We start from the raw sequence: 19,869 nt of genomic DNA, 5'->3' as shown, positions 1-19,869 counted from the left end.
TCCTATAGAGAATGATTTAAACTAAGACTGTCATCATGTCAGACAAATGACTGCTGATGATTGAGTGGTACTGTTGAATTGGTGTAGTCATCATCCCCGCGTTGTTGGCTGAATCAGTGTTGCAGGAATCCACTCTATACCAGAGCAAAGCGTGAGGAAGCAGACAGTGGAAGCAAGTACAATTCAGCTTTTTGGTATAGTAAATGTGGTTAAATCCGTTGGAATTGAACCTCTCCTACATAAAGACAAAACCTGCAAAAATGCTTTCAACGTTCTAAGGTTGTAACAAAATAAGCTTCGTGTGCATGAATAGGCTCAGCCCATAGACTACCATTGCATACCAACATCACAGTCTACTATGTGCAACAGTAGGCGGCTAGTGAAAACAAAGGCAAGACCACGGAACACAGGTGATGCAATGAAATAACGATACTTGCCATCTACTCGCTTTTGAGTCCAGCGCAATGAGTTACTCAGCAGTTCCCCTCCCTAACACATGCGTATTCTGAAACCCGAACGCCTTATACAATCTCAACCAACTCCCACCATGGGCTCATATCAACATGCGAATTCGTGCTTCTACCACTTGTCCCACTCATCGTCCTTCTTTGCTGATCCACCCATGCTACCACTGCCACCGCTCTTCTTCATAGCACTTGTTCCAATACCACTGGGCTTCTTCTTTTCCATAGTCGTGCTGGTCCTTGCTTCACCGGCGCTAGCAAACTCGTCCCAAAAGTCCTGCTTTTCCTTTGCAGGTCCCTTGGGTGCCGCACCAAAGCTTTCCCAAAAGTCTTTGCGTTCGGGTTCGGGAGCGCCACGGCGTGCGGTAGACGAAGAATCGTCTCCTTCAACAAAGCGCGTAAATTGCGTATTAGCAGTTGCGACGCCAGATTGGAGGGTCTGGCCTAGGGTGCCAGCGGTGCTTCGAGCTTGAGCTGCGAGGTCAGCTTCGGCAAGCTAGAGGATAGTTAGTCGCAGGGATTTACTGAATACTGTAGCGCAAAACATGCCTTTGCCATTCCGGGCTTCACCCAGCCTTCATAGCCTGTTTTGCCTACTTTGCTTACGCTGGCGCCCAACCATCCAAAACCTTTGGTAAGCGCAGCAACCGGGTCTTTCTGGAAGTCGTCAAGCGCAGGCGGCGCGCCAGGCTCGTCGTCCTTCTTCCACGAATCCGGTTCGCTGCCAAAGCCACCGTATTTTCCTCCCTGATTGGGCGCAATGCCTTCAGGCCTGTTAGCATTGTCTTGGCCCATCTTCGCAAAGTAGGCTTCGTTCTTGGATTTTTGCGACATGGCGTTTGTACCCAGGGAGGGTGATCCTGAGCGCTGAAAGCCTGTATCACTACCTCGTGCCTTGCCCAAAGGTGTCTGACTTCTGCTCCCTGCTGCGCTGGCTCGTCCACTCAATGGCGCACCCGCACCAGCACCCGCCATAGAAGTATTCTCCTTTTTCGGTAACCGCTTAGGCAGGTTGCTCTTGTCGAACTCCCTGTTCTCAACCTTGCAGCTAAGCCTCTCTTTCCACTCATCGCCCGCCTCTGAATCGTATCGCTCTTGTATGGTTGACGACTCGAATGTGCGTCCTTCTTTCGTGTTCGACTCGTGGCTGTTGAAGAAGTCTTGGAAGGGTTTGTTGCCGCCAGCAGCCATGCGCACCAGTTCTGAGCCTTTGAAAGCGTCCATGGTTATGCTGCGGATGAAGGAGATGTGGACACCTAGACCGCGATGGACGCCGGAGCAGGAGAGACACATGAAGATACCGAGTTTGGGCGAGGCCTAAAACAAGGGGTATCAGTAAGTCTAGTCGCTGCTCGCGTGCCTGGCCAGAAAGCGGGCGGGTGGTTGCGTACCCATTGTGGACTGGGCGCATTGCAGTCGACACACTTGTTGTTGTCGTTTGTCTTTTGGATCTCCAGCAACTGCAAGTAGAGCGAGTTAGCATTTGAATCTTTGCAGGCCCCATTGTTTAACTGTGCTATGCTTCCATCTCCGCATTTGACCCCTAGCACCCCCACCTCCACAGACTGGTATAGTGATCGGCCTACCTTGCTCCGTGTCTCCGGATCCACCTCCCACATTTTGCTCATGATGGGCAACTAGAGATTTATGCGATCGTACAAGAAGATATATTGTCAAAATTGATTGTGGTGTTGGGTGAGAGAGAGTGTCGTGGTCGTGGGTCGCGTTGCGGTCGAGATTCAGGGCACAGGTGGGCCAAAGTGGGAACGCGTGGCGCGTGTGCAGTTGAGCCTCAATGCCTAAGTAACTAGCCAACAGGGGTCGCAGGCACCGGAGAATTCTCACCCCCCGCTCTTTGGGCGTCTATACTTTTCGAGCTTGACAATATGTGGTATCACAGATGCAAAGAATTGAAGTCAGATTTTCTGTCGCATAATTGCAGATGAAAAGGTCTAGTGCGTCTAAACGTCATTACGACCCTCGTTCCACAACTCATCGCTATCCACCCACTGAACCCATATCCAGCCCTCTTCTTTCCCTTCCAGAGTAATTATGTCATTTTCATTACTCTCATTGATGAGAATATCGCGTGGCTGCCACAGAAAATCAACTCCAATTTTTGCAAATGCTAGCTGAATAGCCTTAACCTGCGTTTGGCAGGTGAAAGTACCTAGTAATGGGTCCCAGTCGGCGATTTTCAGTGTATGTAAGGCGGGTAATATAGACTTCATTATTGGCGCGATTCCATGTAATGCGTCAGTAAATGCAGTCGAAGGCTTCAGCTCTTCCCCATCAGGGTCGTTGGCTATGAGGTGAAGATGTTGAAGACGCTTGGGCAGGTGTTGCAAAACACTCGATAGTGATTCGACTGTGGTTTTCTGTAGATAAGAGCCGCACATCATCGTCATATCAAGAAGAAGGAAATCCATGTGTTCAAGCTTGCTTAGTCCTTTCAGTGCGGTCGGATCCAGTGCTAGGCGAAAGTCTTTGAGAAACAGTGATTTGAGTGAATTTGACTGATTTGTGATGGAATGCACAAAATGTGTGATGGTCGTGTTGGCTTCGTCTTTGTCGTGGCCTGTGAATTCAAACTCGAATGTTTTAAGACGACCAAATAATGGCATCAACTGAGCTATTTCTACTGTGTCGGTGCTGCATTTTTGTAGGTGAAAGCTCTCAACCCATGACTTTTCTTTCCGTAGCCTTTGAATGGCTGCATCATGCCCGTACCATTTGAAAGTGCCGCGTAGTACACGGTTCCTATCGTGTGCTACATGGTCCAAAGTCAAAATGCGTAGTGAAGGTACCAGGAATAGAGGAATGACATTACGAATGCGCATCGGACCAACAATATATGCTTTATTAAGATTGGATAGAATTCGAAGACCTAACGACGACGTGAACCAAACCGCGTGGTAATTCCATTTGGAAGGTATCGCAATTCGGATGTCGCATACATCCGGCGCGAATGATAGAAATAAATTCAGATATGCGTCTGTCCCGGCATCCATCAATATTGAATTTAGGTCGTCCGTCTCATAGGGGTTCTTTGAGCCTAACGCTTTTGTGATGTTACGACGTTCTATTGGTGCCAAATCACCAGGGAATCGAAAAGCATCGCTGGTGACCAAAGAATTGTTGTGCACAGGCCTACAATCCCATTCCAGACTCTGGATGCGTCGTGCGTGGGCAGGCCAGGACGCAAGGGTACGTATAAACAGTGCTGGGTTTCCGCGATCCAAAGAGTACGTGCTGTACAGGAGCTCGTTGGTAAGGCGATGCAAGCGTCGGTTCACCAGGCCAATGTTTAAGACTGTACTGAATGCTTCGAGAAACAGCTGCTTGATGATTTCCAGTAACAATTCGTTTGGAAGAGCCTCCATGATATATGATATAGAGGCTATGCGAAGAAGAAAGGCTAACGACTACCCCAAGTACAAGCAATGAGCTATTAGCGTCTTGGCAATCATCACAAATAATGGAACTTGTCAAAATCATATAGAATGCATAGTGATGATCTATTAATGGATAGGACGTGTTTATCTGCAATAAAATATTGAAGGGTGATGTGTACATTCAGTTACAGACTGGTGATGCAGTTGCGTGGTATCCGTACTCACGCAACAGTCCCATTTCTCACCTAATTAGGAACAATTTCTTTTTCTTTCTTTCTCTGCCTCGCTATCTGCCATTGGGTTATGGCCTGTGTCCCATGTGCTATTGCAGCAAGGCGCTTTTGTGTAATCTCTCCCGCCTAATATAAATATGTACATTGTTGTCCAACGAAATTGCAGCCAAAGGAAGAATATAGTACATAGGCTCCGGTGCCTTAAGGATGTATAAAGAAAACAGACGGACGAGGTCCTGGCAATGAACTGTCGCAAGACTAAAGACGATAATGAAATGGAGTTGACGTCAGTGTATCGCTGCTTAAACATTACGCCTGGCTAGTGCGAAAAGAGCACGCTTGTGTGTTCGTGAGTCGTGCCCCAACTTCTGTCTGAGGATCGCTGGGGCTAGATTCGAATTTTTGGTGTTGTTCTGGGGGCGCTTCGCATTTTGGTCAAGTGCCGATCCAGATGTTGCATGGAATTGTGGGTTTAAAGTCTCGTACGCTCTACGGATCGGGATTCCGTACGTTCAGCTGGCGACCGTAGTCCCGGCTGTCATCAATGCTGCCTAAGCTTTCTCGACTTAGGTTCGCACCGTGAAAGGTGAGAACAGCAGCTGGGTTGAGGCGAGAGTCGACTAAAATCGGTTGACTTAATCTGCGGCCTGATGGAGTGATGGGTGTTATCGACTCTTCATTCGATCGGCTGCGTTGTGAACCAAAAGTTGTGGTAAGGGGTGTGGGTGACTTCTCAGCACGTCCTCCAAGCAAACCAGCTCTGCTCATGGTGCTGACGTTGCGTTGGATGCCGCCACCGCCTTCTTGCTCCTCGCGCTGTTGCCTCCTCCTCTTCCACAAGACAAAGAAAACAATACCAATGATGGCGAGTAGACCAATGATGCCACCAGCTACGCCACCAGCAATAGCACCTACGTTGGGTGAATCTTTTGAGTCATTGTTTGTAGGGGCAGGGGCCGATGGTGTTATGACGACAGTGCGGGTGATGACATTTCCACTTTCGGTAACTAGAGTCGGCACTGTGACGGGCTCCTGGGTCCGGGAAGGAGCTTCCGTAGACGATGGTTTCTTGGTCTGTAGCAGATGTTAGTTTGGTGTAACAGGCCAGGTTGGAAGCGAAGTACATCAGTGGAGGACGAGGACGAGGACGAAGATGGAGACGGAGAAGAGTCTGGCTTTGCAGTGATTGTCGAGAAGACAGTCTCTGGTTTCTGCGTCACAATGCTCGTTACCACTTGTGCAGGAGGTGGAGCATACTACCAGAAGGTCAAACACCGATAGCTTGTAATTGTGCACGTACAGCCAAGGGAGACCTTGAGGTAAATTGACTAATGAAAGGAAAGGGGGCAGGGTTGAGGAGATAAAGAAATGAGGTACTAACAGTAGGTTGTTGTGATTGTGGTTGCGATTGCGGTTTTTGAGTTTGCTTAGAAGGTGCAGCCGCGGTAGAGGAGGGCTTTGAACCTCCCTTAGTACCGGATGGCTGGCCGTCCATTTGAACATAGATGTAAAGATCTTTATCTTTGCTACCGCATTTCTCGTCGGGGAAGCCAGGGCAGTCCTGCAGACAGGCGCTAGAGCTTGCTGTGTCTCCGGGCACATAGTTGGAACACCAACAGTCGGTGTATTTTATAACAGCAAACGCCCATGAACCTCCTTCCTCCTTGCAATGGTTGGTACAGTTACCATTAGACTGGTATGGCCAGGTATCTGGCAGGTTAGAGGCTGCATGACGTGCAGGACGACCAGGAGAACTTACAGGCAGTGTTTTGCTCTCCAGTGTTTAGTGAAGAGCAGTATGAATACGTCCAGTCTGAAGCACCGGCAGGCTGTATGGAGAGCAAGAGGGTGGAGAAGGCGGCAAAGCCAAAGAGCGTTGACGTGAATCGGTTGTCCATTGTGAAGTCTAGGGTCGTGGACAGGGGGGTATGTCGACAAACGTCGAAGTTTGCGCAAGATTCGGGGTGTCACTCGGCGACGTGAATGAGGCAGATGCGGTGGCGTCTTTGAGCGCAACAGAGAGGGCGCTGAAAAGGAAAAGCGATTGGATGCCCCCGTATTCGGGAGGGCGTTACAAGGCGAACGAGGGAGACAGTGAAGACAGAGTAGATGAAGCAGGCGGTAGAAAGGTTTTGCAGGCGGGGTGAGGGTGGCTGTGGTGTGAGGTGGTACAGCCTTTGGTCCGTCGGCCGGCCGGTCGCTGAATCCTGGCTGGGACTCTTCGACGCGCTCTCGAGACTGCAGGTGAAAGGTGCAGTGAGCGGGTGCAAGAAGGTAGCAGGGCGCGAGAGAGAGAGAGGGAAAGCTTCTGTTGGCTCAGACTGTGGTTAGCATTGCTGGCCTTGGTGGGTTGTCGAACGGGTGTGGGCTGTAGCACAGCGGATTGTAGGCCAGGAAAAGGCTCTGTTGGGAATGGAGGCTGGTGGAGCGGCGTACTTACGAGCGCTAAATCGATACCAAGGTCTGTGCTGCTGCTTCGAGCACTATCCACGTCCTGATCCCTCCCGCTTTGGCCTTTAGTTCCTCCGCCTCTTCCGCACTGGGCACGCTGCCTGACTCGAGCTGCCGTGTTCCTTGTTTTCCGCCAACAATGTCCGACTCCGTACTTGAATGACGGGCCAGGGGGTGGTGGATGAGTTGGGTTAGGTGCTTGTGGTTAAATGGTGCCCTATAGGTCGTATAACAGGCTCCTCGCCACGCCTGAATTCACGACAAATGCGAGTGCCCTTGGATGGGGGGATACACAGACCGGAGACGAGTTTGGGATCTGTTGTTGCTTTTGCTGCAGTGGTGCTACTGTGCTTAGTGGCGCCGCGGCGGCGTGTTTTCCGGAAATGAAAGCACTATGTCAAACAGAAGGATCAAAGGTAACCGTCAGGGCGGCGCCGCATTGATGGCTATGTATAAACGAAGGGCTTCTGGTCTGCGTCGACAGACAAACGAGAGTAAGGGTCAAGTACGACAACGAAAGTGTGAAGAGACAAGGGAAAAGATGGAATGGTTGGGTGCCGCACGGCGCAGGACTGGCAGCGTGTTTTGACTGTGTGCGATGTGTGCTGATCACCTGGCACGGCGCAGAATTAGCACGGTGTGGTGGGTGGCGTTGGACGGCGAGCCAGTCCTCGCAGCAAATATCAGAAGCAGGAGTTGGCACCATCTACGACGATTACTTAGTTACTTTCTTACATGAGCCAGGCCGTTGCATGCAGGCTGCAGGCTGCAGGCTGCAGCAATCGCAAGGGCCTGCACCAGGGGTCGCGATCGATGGATGCCTCACCCAACCAACGGGCGTATCGTTGCACGCGCGCCTCTTGCACCACCTGTCCTCGACCTCGACAGACTGCCTTGACAGACAAGACCTTTGCTTACCGCGTACTTAGCCAGCACACCTCCTGCGCGACTCTTTGCAACCTGTTGAGGCGCTCGACTGACAAGAAGGCGCCGGGCCGTTGACACTCTCAAGCAACGGCGTCAAGCCTCGTCCCTTTCTCCACCACTCACACAGCCAATGCCCTGCCCTCGCCCAACATGACAGGGCGACACGCCCGCCCAAGACGGCCCATAGCAGCATGCCAGTCTTCGGCATGTACAACACCCGACGGTTTTGCTTATCAGCAGCTGTCAGCAGCATGAATTCAGCACGCCCACGCGCTCCGGGACTACAGCTGTGGATGGCATCCATAGGCAGTTATCTTGCCTCATTTCTCCCTTGGATTGATTGTTAGCCTGCCCGCCTAAACAAACTGGGACTGACGGCAGCCTTGGCACTAAAGGGTCGTCCGGCCAAGTGCCCGCGAGCCAGCCACCGCACGCGCGCATACGCGGCCTGGGACCCATTGTCTCTTTGACCACGCTCGCTCGCTCAATTCGCTTCTCTTTGGCAGAGGCTCGGGCAGATCACGTCGAGGATGGATTATGACGCAAGCCCCCGTCCGCTTGTGGCCAATGAGGCGTCGGCTGCCTCCGCCTAAGCGATGCTCCTCGCAACGCTAGGCTCAGTGCAAACTCTCCAGTATCGATAGCGCGATCGGCAGGAGACCTGGTCAGCGCTACGCGTCTGGATTAATTATGGATCAAGAGGCGATACTCTGCACAAAGAGATGAGGATTGTCGTCCCCGGTACATGTTGAAGCTGAGCCCCGACAGCCACTGCCGTCATCGCCTCGCTGGTGAGACGACTGCGCTTTTACTTCCTCGGTCATGTTTGCATCAGTCCTGCAGCAGCGCGAACGCCAAACTCAACGGTAGAGAACAGGTCAGCACCCCTAGGCATCCCAGGCATCCCAGGCATCCCGCACGCACTCGGTACCTGCGTGTCTTAGCTCAGCACGGGAATGGGCCTGCCAAGGGTGAAACTGGACAAACCCCACGATGCGAGTGAGATACGAAAAAGGTACTGGTAGTCTATTTATTGTCAGGTCGTCATCACAACCCTAGCATCTAATACTATTGAACGCTACCGCCCTCTCCCGCTTCCGTCCAATTCCTGCCATCCCGGCCGCCAGAGGGTCGCCTTGGCATCCTCCGCCGAACCATGCCATCCTGGCAGCGACATAACCATTGAACCCTGACAGCAACAACTCTCCTATGGCTAGTAGCAGATGAATACGCAGAGCAAATTGTTTTGTCTGTGTATCTTGCTTTACGACAAATCCGCTCAGATTGCTCGTAAACAATTGTAGCCTCAATTCACATGAAACGGTGCAAGCATGGTTGGATAAAGTCTGGACCGCGACCATTTGCGCTCACGCCATATGGTGGCAGTTTATCTCTTGCGGTTGCCCATGGTGACTTCTGTTCTCAGGCTGCAAGGCTGCCAGGCTGAGAACCATGTCCTGCGACAGCATCCCCCTAAATCACGTTACTGCATCGAGTCAAGTACTGGACGCCATGCCAAAGTCGTCTACTGCGCGAATATCCAGCGCGTTTGTTTCCTCGAGAATCCGTGTCAGTTCCAACAAGGGCACACGCTGTTTGACAGTATCACTTGGCGGAAAGTGGACATGGCCTGCGAGGTTGAAGCATGTTAAACAATGTGGACCTAAGAGCAAAGCAGATTGACACGGTAATGTCCGTATACGGGATGAATATTCCAAAAAGCAGGGCATGATAGGAGATTCCGGAACAAACGTTACACCAGTCGCCACTCCATAGCCCCCAACTCATTGCAAAACCTCAAAACACCTCTTCTTGTATCTACTCGGTCACACACACGTTATCTTTCCATGCCCCTATTTACGACATCTTTATCGTCCGTAGTCCGTCTAAGCACCATCACCCCATAGACCAACGACCTGCATTGCGAATGCCACTCCCGCTAATCCCGTCTTGATCAACTCGGTCCTCTGTCTCCTCTCAACAAACTCTCTGACCTCTTCACCGTTGACCTCCTCGCCCTGCGCCTCTAGCTCCATAACCTGCCTCTTCTCGTCTGATCCTTCCATGGCAGTCACAGCGTAGTCGACACCCGGACCAGAGATGAAGGCGAAGATGGACGTGTAGAGCAGATAGGGGTGGCGGAAGCGTCGCGGCGACAGTACATAGGCGGAGAACAAGGTAAATGTAGTGACATGGCGGAGATATGATGATAGCCAGGAAGACTGCCTGGACAGGTAGGCAAGTGAAGTACGTGCGTTTGTGGCAGTGGGAAGGGCGAGCAGTGCGGGGAATGCGGTTGTGGAGAGGGTTGCTGAGACGCCCTGAGGATTGTCAGATCTTGAATGTCTCTTTCTTGTTGCTACAGTCCCTGATGCATCAGCTGCACAGGAATGACGCCCTGGCACCTCACTCCCGCAGCAAAGCATCCATCACGTAGCCAAGGTGGCGGGCTTGTTGCACACATACCGTCGCGATTCCCAAGGTGATTGTGCCGACGAATTTACATATCGACACTGTCTGGGCTGACATTGTGATGGCGGAAATCGTTCCAATGGCGTATGATACCCAAGTCTTCTCTGTTGTGGTGGTGATCCGTCTGGTGATGACGATGACGATGATTCAGCCTGCTCCGAGTGCTGGCATGCAAACTGCGGAGCTGATGCGGAACCTGTCCCGGTGGTCCAAGCTCTCTCTCGTGCCCGCAGACCAAATGCGGAGGAGAGCACATGCGAATGCAGCCCGCCTGTTATTACCGCCAATAGAAAATTGACACCCGAAAACTACATGGTTAAAGTGTGCGATAAAAACGTTAGCTGACACCGCATTTTGCTGATTTTACTTCAACGCTGCGAAAAAATATCTCGAGTGGTCAATGTCTTACCAGAGTGCCTTTCCTCGAGGATTACTAGCTTACATCGTACGTACCTCGGCTCCCCGTGAGCGCAACATACATTACACCGGTCACCGATCGCTGCGGCCGTAACCTTCACTCCATGCGAGCATCTATATACTTCTAGCTACTTGTGACTTTAGACGTGTAACTTCTCTTCTTCTTTCAAACACAGTTCCTGTTCATCGTGCTCTTCCTTGCCTACTACACTTTCTCCTCGAGTCTCGAACACAAACACCAAGACCATAACAAGACCAAACTACCAGCTTGGAAAACACCACACACCATGCCTGCAGAGAGATATTCATACATGAGCAATGTCTGGAGAGACGGCATCTTCGGTATACTCTCCTACAACACCATTACCTTCTCCCAGAAACTCTATCCCGCTAACCCTTCCCACCACCAGACAACAAAGTCCTCTTCTGCACCGGTGGCGCAGGCTCCATCTGCAGCGCCCAAGTCCGCGCAATGGTCGCCCTAGGCGCAAACGCCTGCATCGTCGGCCGCAACGTCGAGAAAACCGAAGCCATGGCCCGCGACATCGCGACCGTCCGCTCGGGCGCAAAAGTCCTCGGCATCGGCGCCATCGACGTGCGCAAGCCGGAGCTCCTCCAACAAGCCGCAGACCGTTGCGCCAAGGAACTCGGTAGCATCGATTTTGTAATTGCAGGTGCGGCGGGAAACTTCCTCGCCTCCATCGACCAGCTCTCCGCAAACGCAATGAAGAGCGTCATCGATATCGATGTGTTGGGCAGTTACAACACGGTCAAAGCTACACTCCCGTATCTCGTCGAGTCCGCGGCTAAACACCGTACAAATGGTACCACGCAGCCTGCGAATGGGACGGGCGGCCGTATCATCTTCGTGAGTGCTACGCTACATTATACGGCGACGCCGCTGCAGGCGCATGTCGGTGTTGCAAAGGCCGGTGTAGATGCCATGGCTATGTCTGTGGCTATTGAACAGGGGCCCAAGGGTATCACGTCGAATGTTATTGCTCCAGGTCCTATTGCTGGTACAGAGGGAATGGCGCGGTTGGCAAAGGCTGAGGCGAATAAGGCGGATAGTAAGGCGGCAAAGACAGTGCCTATCGGGCGCTGGGGTACTGTCAAGGAAATCGCTGATGCCACGGTGTTTTTGTTCTCCGATGCGGGTAACTTTGTAAACGGAGAGACGCTTGTTGTCGATGGAGGCGCCTGGCATACTGCTGGCTTTAGCGGCGGCTTCGAGTACCCGGATTTCTTGCTTTCTGGTGCTCCTGTTACTGGCGTTGCGGGAGGAAAAAAGGCAAAGTTGTAGAAATAATGTTGTGAATGTATGATTGAGATGTTGTCTGTATTAAGATCACACCCATGGACTTCATATGTGCTTACATGTTCCAAAACCTCAGAATTAAACAACTTATTTTCTTGCTACTATTTTGATCTAGATAATATATCTACGGCGTAGGCAAAACAAATAGTTCGCCTAAGTAAATGGTTGAAGCTGACAAGTAAAGTTTGCTGGACATGCCATTCGAACAGAGATCAGATGAAAGCTGTTTGGTGGTACTTTTATATGTAGGGAAATACGTAGGAGCATGTAAAAAATAAAAACAATACCTATTAGTTACAGACAGGAAATCCTACACTCGAATGAAGAAATTTGCAAAACGAAAGTATAGGGCCAAGCATCCACCCAGTTCTTCCCAACGCGCCGCCCTCGACCCAGAGCAATTATAGAAAAGCAAAAAGAACATGTCCGACATAGCTGCTCTCGGTTTCGATCCGAGGTCCTCCGGGTTATGAGCCCGGCGCGCTTCCGCTGCGCCAAGCAGCTTTTTCTGTTGAACTTGATTTCAGGATGGAAAAACCTAAAACTAAAATATATATAACCTGAATACGTCAAGATAGGAAATAAATGTGCAAAGTGGAAGATGTTAAGCGAGTGTGGGGACAGCGGTACCAACGTCTGGAGTTATCGGCGCGCTAGATGTAATTTAGTTAGCCTTGAAAACGTTAAAATAATCATCTTAGATCTGTGTCTACATATAAAGAAAAGAGTTAACGTTAGGTAACATATTTAAAGTTATTTTCTCCCAGCGTCGCCATCTCTTCAGAAGCAAACCCCTTCCAAGCATCCGCAGCGACCACTACTGCACCACACTTACCTAGGCCGCAACGAAGCTGCATCCTGCGGCTCAATAACTATCCTTCTGAGATCCATTCACTCCATTCTGCGCCTCACCTTACGGAATATCTCTTAACGTAGAAGAGACTACATATCTCCAAAGTAACACATAGTTCCAGGCTCTATTGTCAGGATAGTACAAGAAGCGAAAAAGACACCCTTCCGTACGTACATAGCGAGACGTTGTGTTTTCGTGCCTTCAACTATGTAATGTCCATCCCTGAGACCCGGGACGCACCCCGAGGCGAGACGGTTTTGCACTTCGGACCTCCGGAAAACTGAACGCGCAGGTCAATAAATTTGTAGTTTTTGTACATGAATCTATACTATTACCCCTTCATCTAGACAGCCTCCGAACAAGATCCATGCAAAATTGAACATGTCGCTGATCTTTTTCTCAACGCGGTTGGACCCCTCCTTACCCCTCAACCACTGTCTAAACGCGATTTTACATTTCTATGACATGTTCGGATATCTACAAAGAAAGTTTAGGAGTAAAGTTTTATTGTCCTAGAGTTTAGCACTACCTGATAGCCAAAATTGTGGATGCCGGCAGTTTCGCCGTGCGGAGAAGGAGATGCACAGAAGCCTCCCTGGGTAGCGAGATGCGTTTTATTGAATTGAAATGATAACATAATGCTGTAATAAATTCAAGCGCTATTCCCTCTTGCTCTTGGTCTCTAAAAATAGATGTGGCGCGTGTTGTGGGTCTTGGAACAGGAACGAGTCCTTTGTTGCCCCAATGCCTCCCTCACGACCCCTCCAAGTGACGAGGGATCATCTGCACTGTAGACTGTTACTAACCACCATGGATAAGGCAAGGCAAGTGTTAGCACAAGGCGTCCCTCCTGGCGTGCGTAGATCATACCGTACCCTGGCAGACCACGGCGGAGTCCCTTGTAGTACCCTCCATCATCGTGCCCAAGGCCGTCCTTCGATGCAGGACAAGGCACAGAGCCAGCAGTACCTGACACCGTGGGAAGAGAGCGCACTCGTCAAGTTCATCTTACACATGTCAGATCTCGGACGGCCCGTACGAATCAAGCACATTCCCTCGCTCGCCTTTGTCGCTACCCGCGGTCGGTCCGTGACGAACAGACCCTCCAAGCCCCCAGGCAAAAACTGGGCAAAAGCCTTCGAGAAGCGCCATCCAGAGACGGCAGCGAGACGCGTCACGGCGCTAGACTGGAACCGACATGAAAACAATATCGCCGATAAGATGACACACTGGTTCGAGGTGATTGGGGAGGTACTGCGCGATCCAGCTATTGTAGCCGAGAATGTATACAACATGGACGAGACCGGGGTCATGCTATCTATGCTTGGCTCGGTAAAGGTGCTCGTAGGTAAGGATGATAAACGAAGCCATAGAGGCGCGCGCGTGAAGCGAACAATGGTGACTGCTATCGAGTGCATTAGCGCTGACGGTAGGTACCTAAACCCGATGATTATTTGGCCGGCTACTACCCACCGTAGTAACTGGACTACCTTTCCTACTCCTGGATGGCATTATGCGTGCAATGAATCCGGATATACAGACTCCAACATTAGCTTGCAGTGGCTCAAGCGTGTGTTTGATCCTGAGACTAAGGAACGTGCTGGTGGGAGACCGCGTGTACTGATTCTTGACGGCTTTGGGACACATGAGACGCTTGAGATCCTAGAGTACTGTTTTGCAAACAGCATCATTTTGTGTCGTCTGCCCTCTCATACGTCTCACAAGCTTCAGCCTTGCGACGTTGCTGTATTTGGCCCACTGAAGACGGCCTACCGTGAACAGGTCGAACGATTGGAGCGAGGCGGCGTCAACGCTATCGGCAAAGAGCATTTTACCTGTCTATACAAGCCGGCTAGAGAGCGAGCATTTACAGCTAAGAATATCAAGGCTGGCTTTGCTGCAAGTGGTTTGTTCCCGCTCAACCCAGACAGAGTACTCAGGACTGTGCCGAAACCTCCAGTCGAAGTAGCTCCTGCAGTGACTAGCGAAGCATCTTATCAAGAAGATGCAGTGCTACAAACGCCTATAACGCCAGTGTCAGCAGACGGTCTTTTGTTGCTGCAAAATCTCATCTTGAAGAAGGACGCACATGCTCTTGACGAAAATAGCCAGCGGAACTTGCAGCGACACTTGCTGAAACTCGCCAAAGCTGCCCAGTTGTCGTTAACTAAAAGTGCTCTCCAGCAAAACCATATCCAGCTCTTGATGGCGGTCAACAACGAAGCCAAGTCTCGACGATCAACCAGAGCCGACATACTCGAGAAGGGTTCCGGGCAAGTGTTTAGCTATGAGCATCTCCAAGATAAACGGCTGAAGCGAGCGGAAGAGGCGGCAGCCAAAGAAGCTAAGGCTAAAGCTAAAGGGAAGCGCGGTCGGAAGAGCAAGAATGCTGCGCAGGAGACAGTAGAAGCCACGGCGTCCACAAGTACAGTGAGGCGTGGCAGAAAGCGAAAGAGTACTGAGGTAGAAGGAGATGCTGGCCCACCGGTGCCAAAAAGCAAGGCTGTAAGAGTGAGCAATGTCCAGGGAATAGCGCCAGTTGCACGAATGTATTAGATTAGGATAGTTAGTGATGACAATACGGAGTATTTGGTTATGTTGTTTAGGGATATGCTTATTTGCAACAGCGTCAGCAGTCAGTACAGCCACAGTAACGTCCCCCCCTGCGACACGCAAGTCCCCCCATGCCGCAAAGAATCTGCGATTTGAGTATCTTAAAAGTCGCGCTATCGCTAGTATTGCTCCGCGATAATGAAACACTTATTCTTAAGGTTATTCTCTACAAATTCAGAAGAGCGGTTAGAAATATTACCGGGTGTTTGGTCCTGTCGTCGCCCATTGCGTATCGGCCGGTCTAAGGTTGATTGGCTTCACACTCCTGTCATAGCACGATATATGCACCATTTCTACATATCAGTGGGACTAAACGATACTAATTTAATAATTAGCAAACTAGTTAAGGAACCGATTCGCGCTAGACTACAATGGGCGAGAATCCGGGTCTAATCCGCGTTGCATACGTGCGTTTTTGGATCAGGGTGTGTAATTATTCAATTACGATGGATTAGGGTCAAATCCACGTAGCATCATATACTAGGTGTTTCTGATGTCTCACGCACTCCCATATGCCTCTGAGCGACACTTCCCACCAGTACTGATCCGACAGTCTTACTCGCGCCGTTACACTTTTCTCTTGGTGAATTCGCTATGGAAGACTAAATTTTCCCCTGCCATATGCCAATCATAGATATTCTAGTAACCTTTGAAATCATGATTGACATCCTTCCAGGTAGATCTGCGGATTATCGTCTATCATCTTTTGAACCCCTGCTGGAATCTGAATGCCGCAATCATTGAAATACTCGAATAGGCTCTTCAGTCCACGTAATGCACCTGCAATAATAGGCTTTAATTTGGAGTTCACGAAGCTGATTTGGTTGGCATCGAACGGCCTTTTGTGGTTGAAGAGTTCAATTGCCAGTGCCGTTTCACTGCTATTGAGCTGTTCGGCAAAAGCCCCATCGTCATAGGCTCCTGCCAATTGCGGGCATTGGCGGAGAAACTTTCCAGCGCTGCTCGCGCTGTGATGGCTTATCATGTCTTCAATTTCATTCCGCGCCGTTGTAATGATACTCTGGTCTTCGAGATCAGGGAACGCGTCGAGAGTGAATCGCTCTCTAATGACCTCTTCTAGATATGTAAAAGCGCTGTAGTATGCTCCAGTGCCGCCACGGTGATGTCTGTACAAAGCATCTCCGTATTCATCAAATCGGCCAAGTTTAGTTGAGAAGTAGGGCAGCGGATCGTTAAGATCTCCGAGACCAATAGCAACTATCCAGCCAGCGCGTTTGAGATTACCTTTCTCAAGGCTCGGAAACTCGAACGTCACATTTGCAGTATTCGTAACTTTCGTTTGGTACCAGGGGGGATAACCGTGAACGATAATGCGTCGATATTCGTCAATATTTCGCCGGTAATAGGAATGATACGGGTTGAATTGAAAGAATTGGATGTGCGCTAAACAGACATTTTTCTGTCGCCGAAATGTAGCACATATCCTCGAATCCCACCTGCATGTCTGTCCACCACTTCCATTGTCTTCACTGAAATGGAGAGGCTCGACCCCAACACTGAGTAAACAAATAAATATCGTCTGAGCGTCCGTAAGGAAATAATCCTTCTTCAGTGATAATTGAGACAGATTCTTCGGCAATCGTCTGGGAACCGGCATTTCGAGAACATTGAAAATATAGGGGAAGGATTTCCAGCAGTTGCCACATGCGTAGTGACTAAACGGTCCTCTGTCCGTTGGCAGCGAACCTGGTGGAGGAATGTTTCTGTGTAGATATTCGGCTTGAGAGATATCAGCGTCGTTGAGGGATCGCTGAAGGACAGATGTCGATTCCGGAAACCTTATTTTGTATACGTAGTCCGATGCATATCGATACCCTAAAGCGATGGCTGTTTTGGCCATGAATGCAAATGTCACGATTCCAATTACGGCTGTTCCTACAGCGCCTGGATCCCATCCTGCTGTTGACATATTTGAAAGCGTTGTCAGACTGTCCAGACCTTTAGGCCTAGTGTGACACCAACCACAATAGTATCCTTTATCGTTGAATATTTTAATCTGGCACTAGCTTAGGGTTTAGCGAACCAACAGCGTATATGTTGTACCGAACGCTCTGCAATGAAGGTCGGATTCCGTGGTTGTCTGTAAAGTCCGCTGCACTCGGCCCTTGCGAGGGTATGATGGCGCTTGGGTGGGTCTCTTGCTTGGTTAGCGGAGGGGTCAACTGCGTGTCTGCGGGGCCCGAAGGCAACGTAATAGATATTACGGAAGCTACCACAGAAAACGTAGTCGGTCCTTGGATGACATCTGAAAGTTGTATGACGGCTGTGTCGGAAGCTGATTACTTTTTCGTGGTGTCGCAGTTTCGGAGCCGTATGCGTTCGTTGACTTTTCGCAAGCGCTGGAGCCTAGTGGGCACTACTCCTAGTCCAAATCTGGATTTATGATACACTCTCATGCAGTTGCAGCTTCAGGTTTCTGTAAGCAGGCGACCTCTGATCCCACGCTAAGCCTCTGTCGCTTAGTGGCAACCTCGCCCAAATAGTATTAGTGTCTGTCATCAATACGTCTTCTTTTAAGCTTTCTGACCAATCAACGCATGATGCTGATGTAGTCTAACCCGCTTTAGACAAGCGTACATCAGGCGGATCCGTGTCCTGCGTGGGATGACAATTGGGCTATGTGCGCAAAGCGGAAGCTGCAAGTGCATGAGAGTGTACGGAATTTGGGCCTTTGCTGTTAAGCCAACGAGGCGTTATCGTAATACAAGTGCACGAGAGATTGTGATTATGAGGGCAAAGCTGACTACCACGTGATCTTCGACTTGCTGACAAGATTCTAGGGCTTACACAGCCACAGGGCTTTAAAGCCACAAGCTTGGCGCGGTGAGAACTACGCCGTAGACGGTCTTATACTAGCCATATGCGGATGCTGCTCGCTGGAGAAGTACCGACAGGGGTGGCGATCATGCATGGATATGAGCGCCACGCTGCACCAAGGGCTAGGATTGGCTCTGCAGCATGGCCGAAGGTTTCCTTAGTGCATATAACTTCATTACTTAGTATGGGGGTGCAATAGAGCGAGATGGAGGTTATTTGCAGTGGTGTCACAGCTAAGCTCTAGAAAAGACATCTTTTGCGCATCAGCGCGGATTCATCAGCAATAGCATATTTTCTGTAAGAAAAGGTGTCTACACCCATAGAAGAAGGTAAAAAACATAGCCAATCTATGAAGAAATTTTAAAAACAGCGCGTTAATAGAGATATCGTATCCCAACGATGAAGTAGTCCTCTTTTCTTGCGGCACGAGGGGGATTTGCGTGACGCAGGGAGGGACGTTAGTCACATTAGTGGCTGAAAGTAAATTACACGCTATCTGTATTATACGTGCAAGGCTCAACCTGTGCTAGCCGCATCAGGAAGCTGCTTCGATCTCAAGTACCGACCAGGGTGGCAATCGGGCATGAACAAGCGTGCGACAACCGCCACAAGGCTGGTGGTGACTTCATATACCTATAGGGACATGCAGAAACCCAGATAAGATGGTTCATCACCTTAACAGACTCCTAGGCGTCAAGCGTCATGCTGTATAGCATGGGCTTGGATTTTGACATAATTAAAGGCTTGACTGCGCACGGCGTGTAGGCGTCAACGACGATGTAATTTTTGTATTTTAAAGTATAGAAGTAGGCTGAAAAAGGCTAAGAAGCTATTAATAGAAGATTGTAGATTATTCACACGCGCTTGGAAGATTATGATTCCTTGATCTCAAAGTACCTGGTATTCGTCTCGCGACGGGGTGCGTCTCGTGACTTAGGGATGGACGTTAGATCTGCTGGATTCGATTTTCCTTGTCCTTTCTCTGACAGTGAGAGCTTTTTGGGTTGCGAATGTATCGTTGAGCTAAGATATGAATATACATGTAGCCACAGAGTCTGCATCTTGCTGCAGAAGCCGGAGCCGATATCATGACGGATATACAACCCTGTTGCAGACCTTTCAGCGAGTGTCTCATTCAGGGGTTCTTTAGAAGGCCGATATAGGGATGGAGGAGGAGGTAGACATTATTCAAAAGCGGGTTCCTTCTTATACCCGCTATGTTGGCTCTTCACCATCTGTTCGATCCTATCAACTGTACATAAAAGGTTGTGTTTCGAGGTTATAAGGTAGTCCTTCAATACCTCATTTATTTCTTAAACAGTCAAGCTTGTGACCGTGTTATAATGGCAATGGTGAGAGGTCAAAGCAGCTGCCCGATCAATATATGTAAGGTACTGATTCTCTTGCTAAATTCTTTGCTTAAACAAGGTAAATCCATCTAATACACAACCATATGGTAGAGCATAGAAGAAGTTTCTTCAACACCAAACCTATCCCAAAACACAAGCCAGCAAAAAAACCATGCAATAGAACCTGCGAAAAAAATTCAACTCCTCCTCTACTAACAACACAAGAAAACCGATTCCCCTTCCTAAGCTATAACCCTAAACCCACCACAAGCACCCCCACCCAGCCCAAAACACCTCCACTTTATCCCACTACCACCATATTCATTCGTTCCCGTACACCGCCCAAACGCATTCCACACAAACGCCACGGATAAATCTTTGGCATCCTCGCTAGAATCCAAGATACACGCCGAGCTTATCCCAAACGGATGATTACTCATAATCTGGCACTCGCCGTTGACATTGGTTCACTAGAACCTTTGTGTAAATCTGTGCATACATGGGTTTGAGATGCTAGGGAGGCTTGTCCATGAATAATC

At 49.9% G+C, this 19,869-nt stretch overlaps 9 protein-coding genes and 1 non-coding gene across 10 annotated transcripts; 3 read left to right on the top strand and 7 right to left on the bottom strand.

Annotated features, from left to right (window-relative positions):
* Window positions 1-168: 168 nt before the first annotated feature.
* Window positions 169-2,201, bottom strand: COCSADRAFT_118620 (uncharacterized protein). Its single transcript, XM_007702465.1, has 4 exons — window positions 2,051-2,201; window positions 1,856-1,924; window positions 1,014-1,781; window positions 169-960 (listed from the first exon to the last, which is right to left on the bottom strand). The coding sequence occupies exons 1-4, from the start codon at window positions 2,090-2,092 to the stop codon at window positions 580-582; spliced, it is 1,260 nt and encodes a 419-aa protein (XP_007700655.1). The 5' UTR covers window positions 2,093-2,201; the 3' UTR covers window positions 169-579.
* Window positions 2,202-2,237: 36 nt separating this feature from the next.
* Window positions 2,238-3,848, bottom strand: COCSADRAFT_358071 (uncharacterized protein; the record flags this gene model as incomplete). Its single annotated transcript, XM_007702464.1, has 1 exon — window positions 2,238-3,848. A coding segment is annotated over one exon (1,423 nt), but the record flags the coding sequence as incomplete, so codon positions are not given.
* Window positions 3,849-4,491: 643 nt separating this feature from the next.
* COCSADRAFT_329350 (uncharacterized protein) lies at window positions 4,492-6,095 on the bottom strand. The gene is made up of 4 exons (XM_007702463.1): window positions 5,852-6,095; window positions 5,474-5,802; window positions 5,217-5,348; window positions 4,492-5,166 (listed from the first exon to the last, which is right to left on the bottom strand). Exons 1-4 carry the CDS (start codon window positions 5,988-5,990, stop codon window positions 4,582-4,584), a joined length of 1,185 nt encoding a protein of 394 aa, XP_007700653.1. The 5' UTR covers window positions 5,991-6,095; the 3' UTR covers window positions 4,492-4,581.
* A 2,404-nt stretch (window positions 6,096-8,499) lies between these two features.
* COCSADRAFT_329320 (uncharacterized protein) lies at window positions 8,500-9,094 on the bottom strand. The gene has a single exon (XM_007702462.1). It carries the CDS (start codon window positions 8,829-8,831, stop codon window positions 8,526-8,528), a length of 306 nt encoding a protein of 101 aa, XP_007700652.1. The 5' UTR covers window positions 8,832-9,094; the 3' UTR covers window positions 8,500-8,525.
* COCSADRAFT_37352 (uncharacterized protein) lies at window positions 9,094-10,163 on the bottom strand. The gene is made up of 2 exons (XM_007702207.1): window positions 9,937-10,163; window positions 9,094-9,791 (listed from the first exon to the last, which is right to left on the bottom strand). The coding sequence occupies exons 1-2, from the start codon at window positions 9,997-9,999 to the stop codon at window positions 9,357-9,359; spliced, it is 498 nt and encodes a 165-aa protein (XP_007700397.1). The 5' UTR covers window positions 10,000-10,163; the 3' UTR covers window positions 9,094-9,356.
* Window positions 10,164-10,280: 117 nt separating this feature from the next.
* COCSADRAFT_37351 (uncharacterized protein) lies at window positions 10,281-11,778 on the top strand. The gene is made up of 2 exons (XM_007702206.1): window positions 10,281-10,701; window positions 10,770-11,778. Exons 1-2 carry the CDS (start codon window positions 10,647-10,649, stop codon window positions 11,660-11,662), a joined length of 948 nt encoding a protein of 315 aa, XP_007700396.1. The 5' UTR covers window positions 10,281-10,646; the 3' UTR covers window positions 11,663-11,778.
* A 331-nt stretch (window positions 11,779-12,109) lies between these two features.
* COCSADRAFT_t48 lies at window positions 12,110-12,181 on the bottom strand. Its single transcript has one exon. It is a non-coding gene; the product is annotated as a tRNA-Met (tRNA).
* A 1,159-nt stretch (window positions 12,182-13,340) lies between these two features.
* Window positions 13,341-13,760, top strand: COCSADRAFT_42964 (uncharacterized protein; the record flags this gene model as incomplete). The annotated part of the gene is made up of 2 exons (XM_007702302.1): window positions 13,341-13,424; window positions 13,476-13,760. Coding segments are annotated over 2 exons (369 nt in total), but the record flags the coding sequence as incomplete, so codon positions are not given.
* Window positions 13,761-13,823: 63 nt separating this feature from the next.
* Window positions 13,824-15,117, top strand: COCSADRAFT_143725 (uncharacterized protein; the record flags this gene model as incomplete). Its single annotated transcript, XM_007702461.1, has 1 exon — window positions 13,824-15,117. One exon carries the CDS (start codon window positions 13,824-13,826, stop codon window positions 15,084-15,086), a length of 1,263 nt encoding a protein of 420 aa, XP_007700651.1. The 3' UTR covers window positions 15,087-15,117.
* A 385-nt stretch (window positions 15,118-15,502) lies between these two features.
* On the bottom strand, window positions 15,503-17,464 carry COCSADRAFT_37350 (uncharacterized protein). The gene has a single exon (XM_007702205.1). It carries the CDS (start codon window positions 17,002-17,004, stop codon window positions 15,799-15,801), a length of 1,206 nt encoding a protein of 401 aa, XP_007700395.1. The 5' UTR covers window positions 17,005-17,464; the 3' UTR covers window positions 15,503-15,798.
* Window positions 17,465-19,869: the final 2,405 nt, after the last annotated feature.

This window comes from Bipolaris sorokiniana (assembly GCF_000338995.1).
Source record: "Bipolaris sorokiniana ND90Pr unplaced genomic scaffold COCSAscaffold_8, whole genome shotgun sequence".
NCBI lineage: Eukaryota > Fungi > Ascomycota > Dothideomycetes > Pleosporales > Pleosporaceae > Bipolaris > Bipolaris sorokiniana.
This window is presented reverse-complemented; position numbering and strand designations above follow the sequence as displayed.

What these genes read in the sequence shown, in the direction of transcription:
- COCSADRAFT_118620 (XM_007702465.1), bottom strand. Translation starts at nt 2,092, where the DNA reads ATGAGCAAAATGTGGGAGGTGGATCCGGAGACACGGAGCAAG. An exon ending in ATGCGCCCAGTCCACAATGG is followed by an intron (nt 1,782 to 1,855) that starts GTACGCAACCAC and finishes CCCTTGTTTTAG; the next exon opens with GCCTCGCCCAAACTCGGTAT. An exon ending in TGAAGCCCGGAATGGCAAAG is followed by an intron (nt 961 to 1,013) that starts GCATGTTTTGCG and finishes ACTATCCTCTAG; the next exon opens with CTTGCCGAAGCTGACCTCGC.
- COCSADRAFT_329350 (XM_007702463.1), bottom strand. Translation starts at nt 5,990, where the DNA reads ATGGACAACCGATTCACGTCAACGCTCTTTGGCTTTGCCGCCTTCTCC. An exon ending in CACAATCACAACAACCTACT is followed by an intron (nt 5,349 to 5,473) that starts GTTAGTACCTCA and finishes ACCTTCTGGTAG; the next exon opens with TATGCTCCACCTCCTGCACA. An exon ending in CGTCCTCGTCCTCCACTGAT is followed by an intron (nt 5,167 to 5,216) that starts GTACTTCGCTTC and finishes CATCTGCTACAG; the next exon opens with ACCAAGAAACCATCGTCTAC.
- COCSADRAFT_329320 (XM_007702462.1), bottom strand. Translation starts at nt 8,831, where the DNA reads ATGGTCGCGGTCCAGACTTTATCCAACCATGCTTGCACCGTTTCATGT.
- COCSADRAFT_37352 (XM_007702207.1), bottom strand. Translation starts at nt 9,999, where the DNA reads ATGTCAGCCCAGACAGTGTCGATATGTAAATTCGTCGGCACAATCACC. An exon ending in TCACCTTGGGAATCGCGACG is followed by an intron (nt 9,792 to 9,936) that starts GTATGTGTGCAA and finishes GACAATCCTCAG; the next exon opens with GGCGTCTCAGCAACCCTCTC.
- COCSADRAFT_37351 (XM_007702206.1), top strand. Translation starts at nt 10,647, where the DNA reads ATGCCTGCAGAGAGATATTCATACATGAGCAATGTCTGGAGAGACGGC. An exon ending in CTGGAGAGACGGCATCTTCG is followed by an intron (nt 10,702 to 10,769) that starts GTATACTCTCCT and finishes TCCCACCACCAG; the next exon opens with ACAACAAAGTCCTCTTCTGC.
- COCSADRAFT_37350 (XM_007702205.1), bottom strand. Translation starts at nt 17,004, where the DNA reads ATGGCCAAAACAGCCATCGCTTTAGGGTATCGATATGCATCGGACTAC.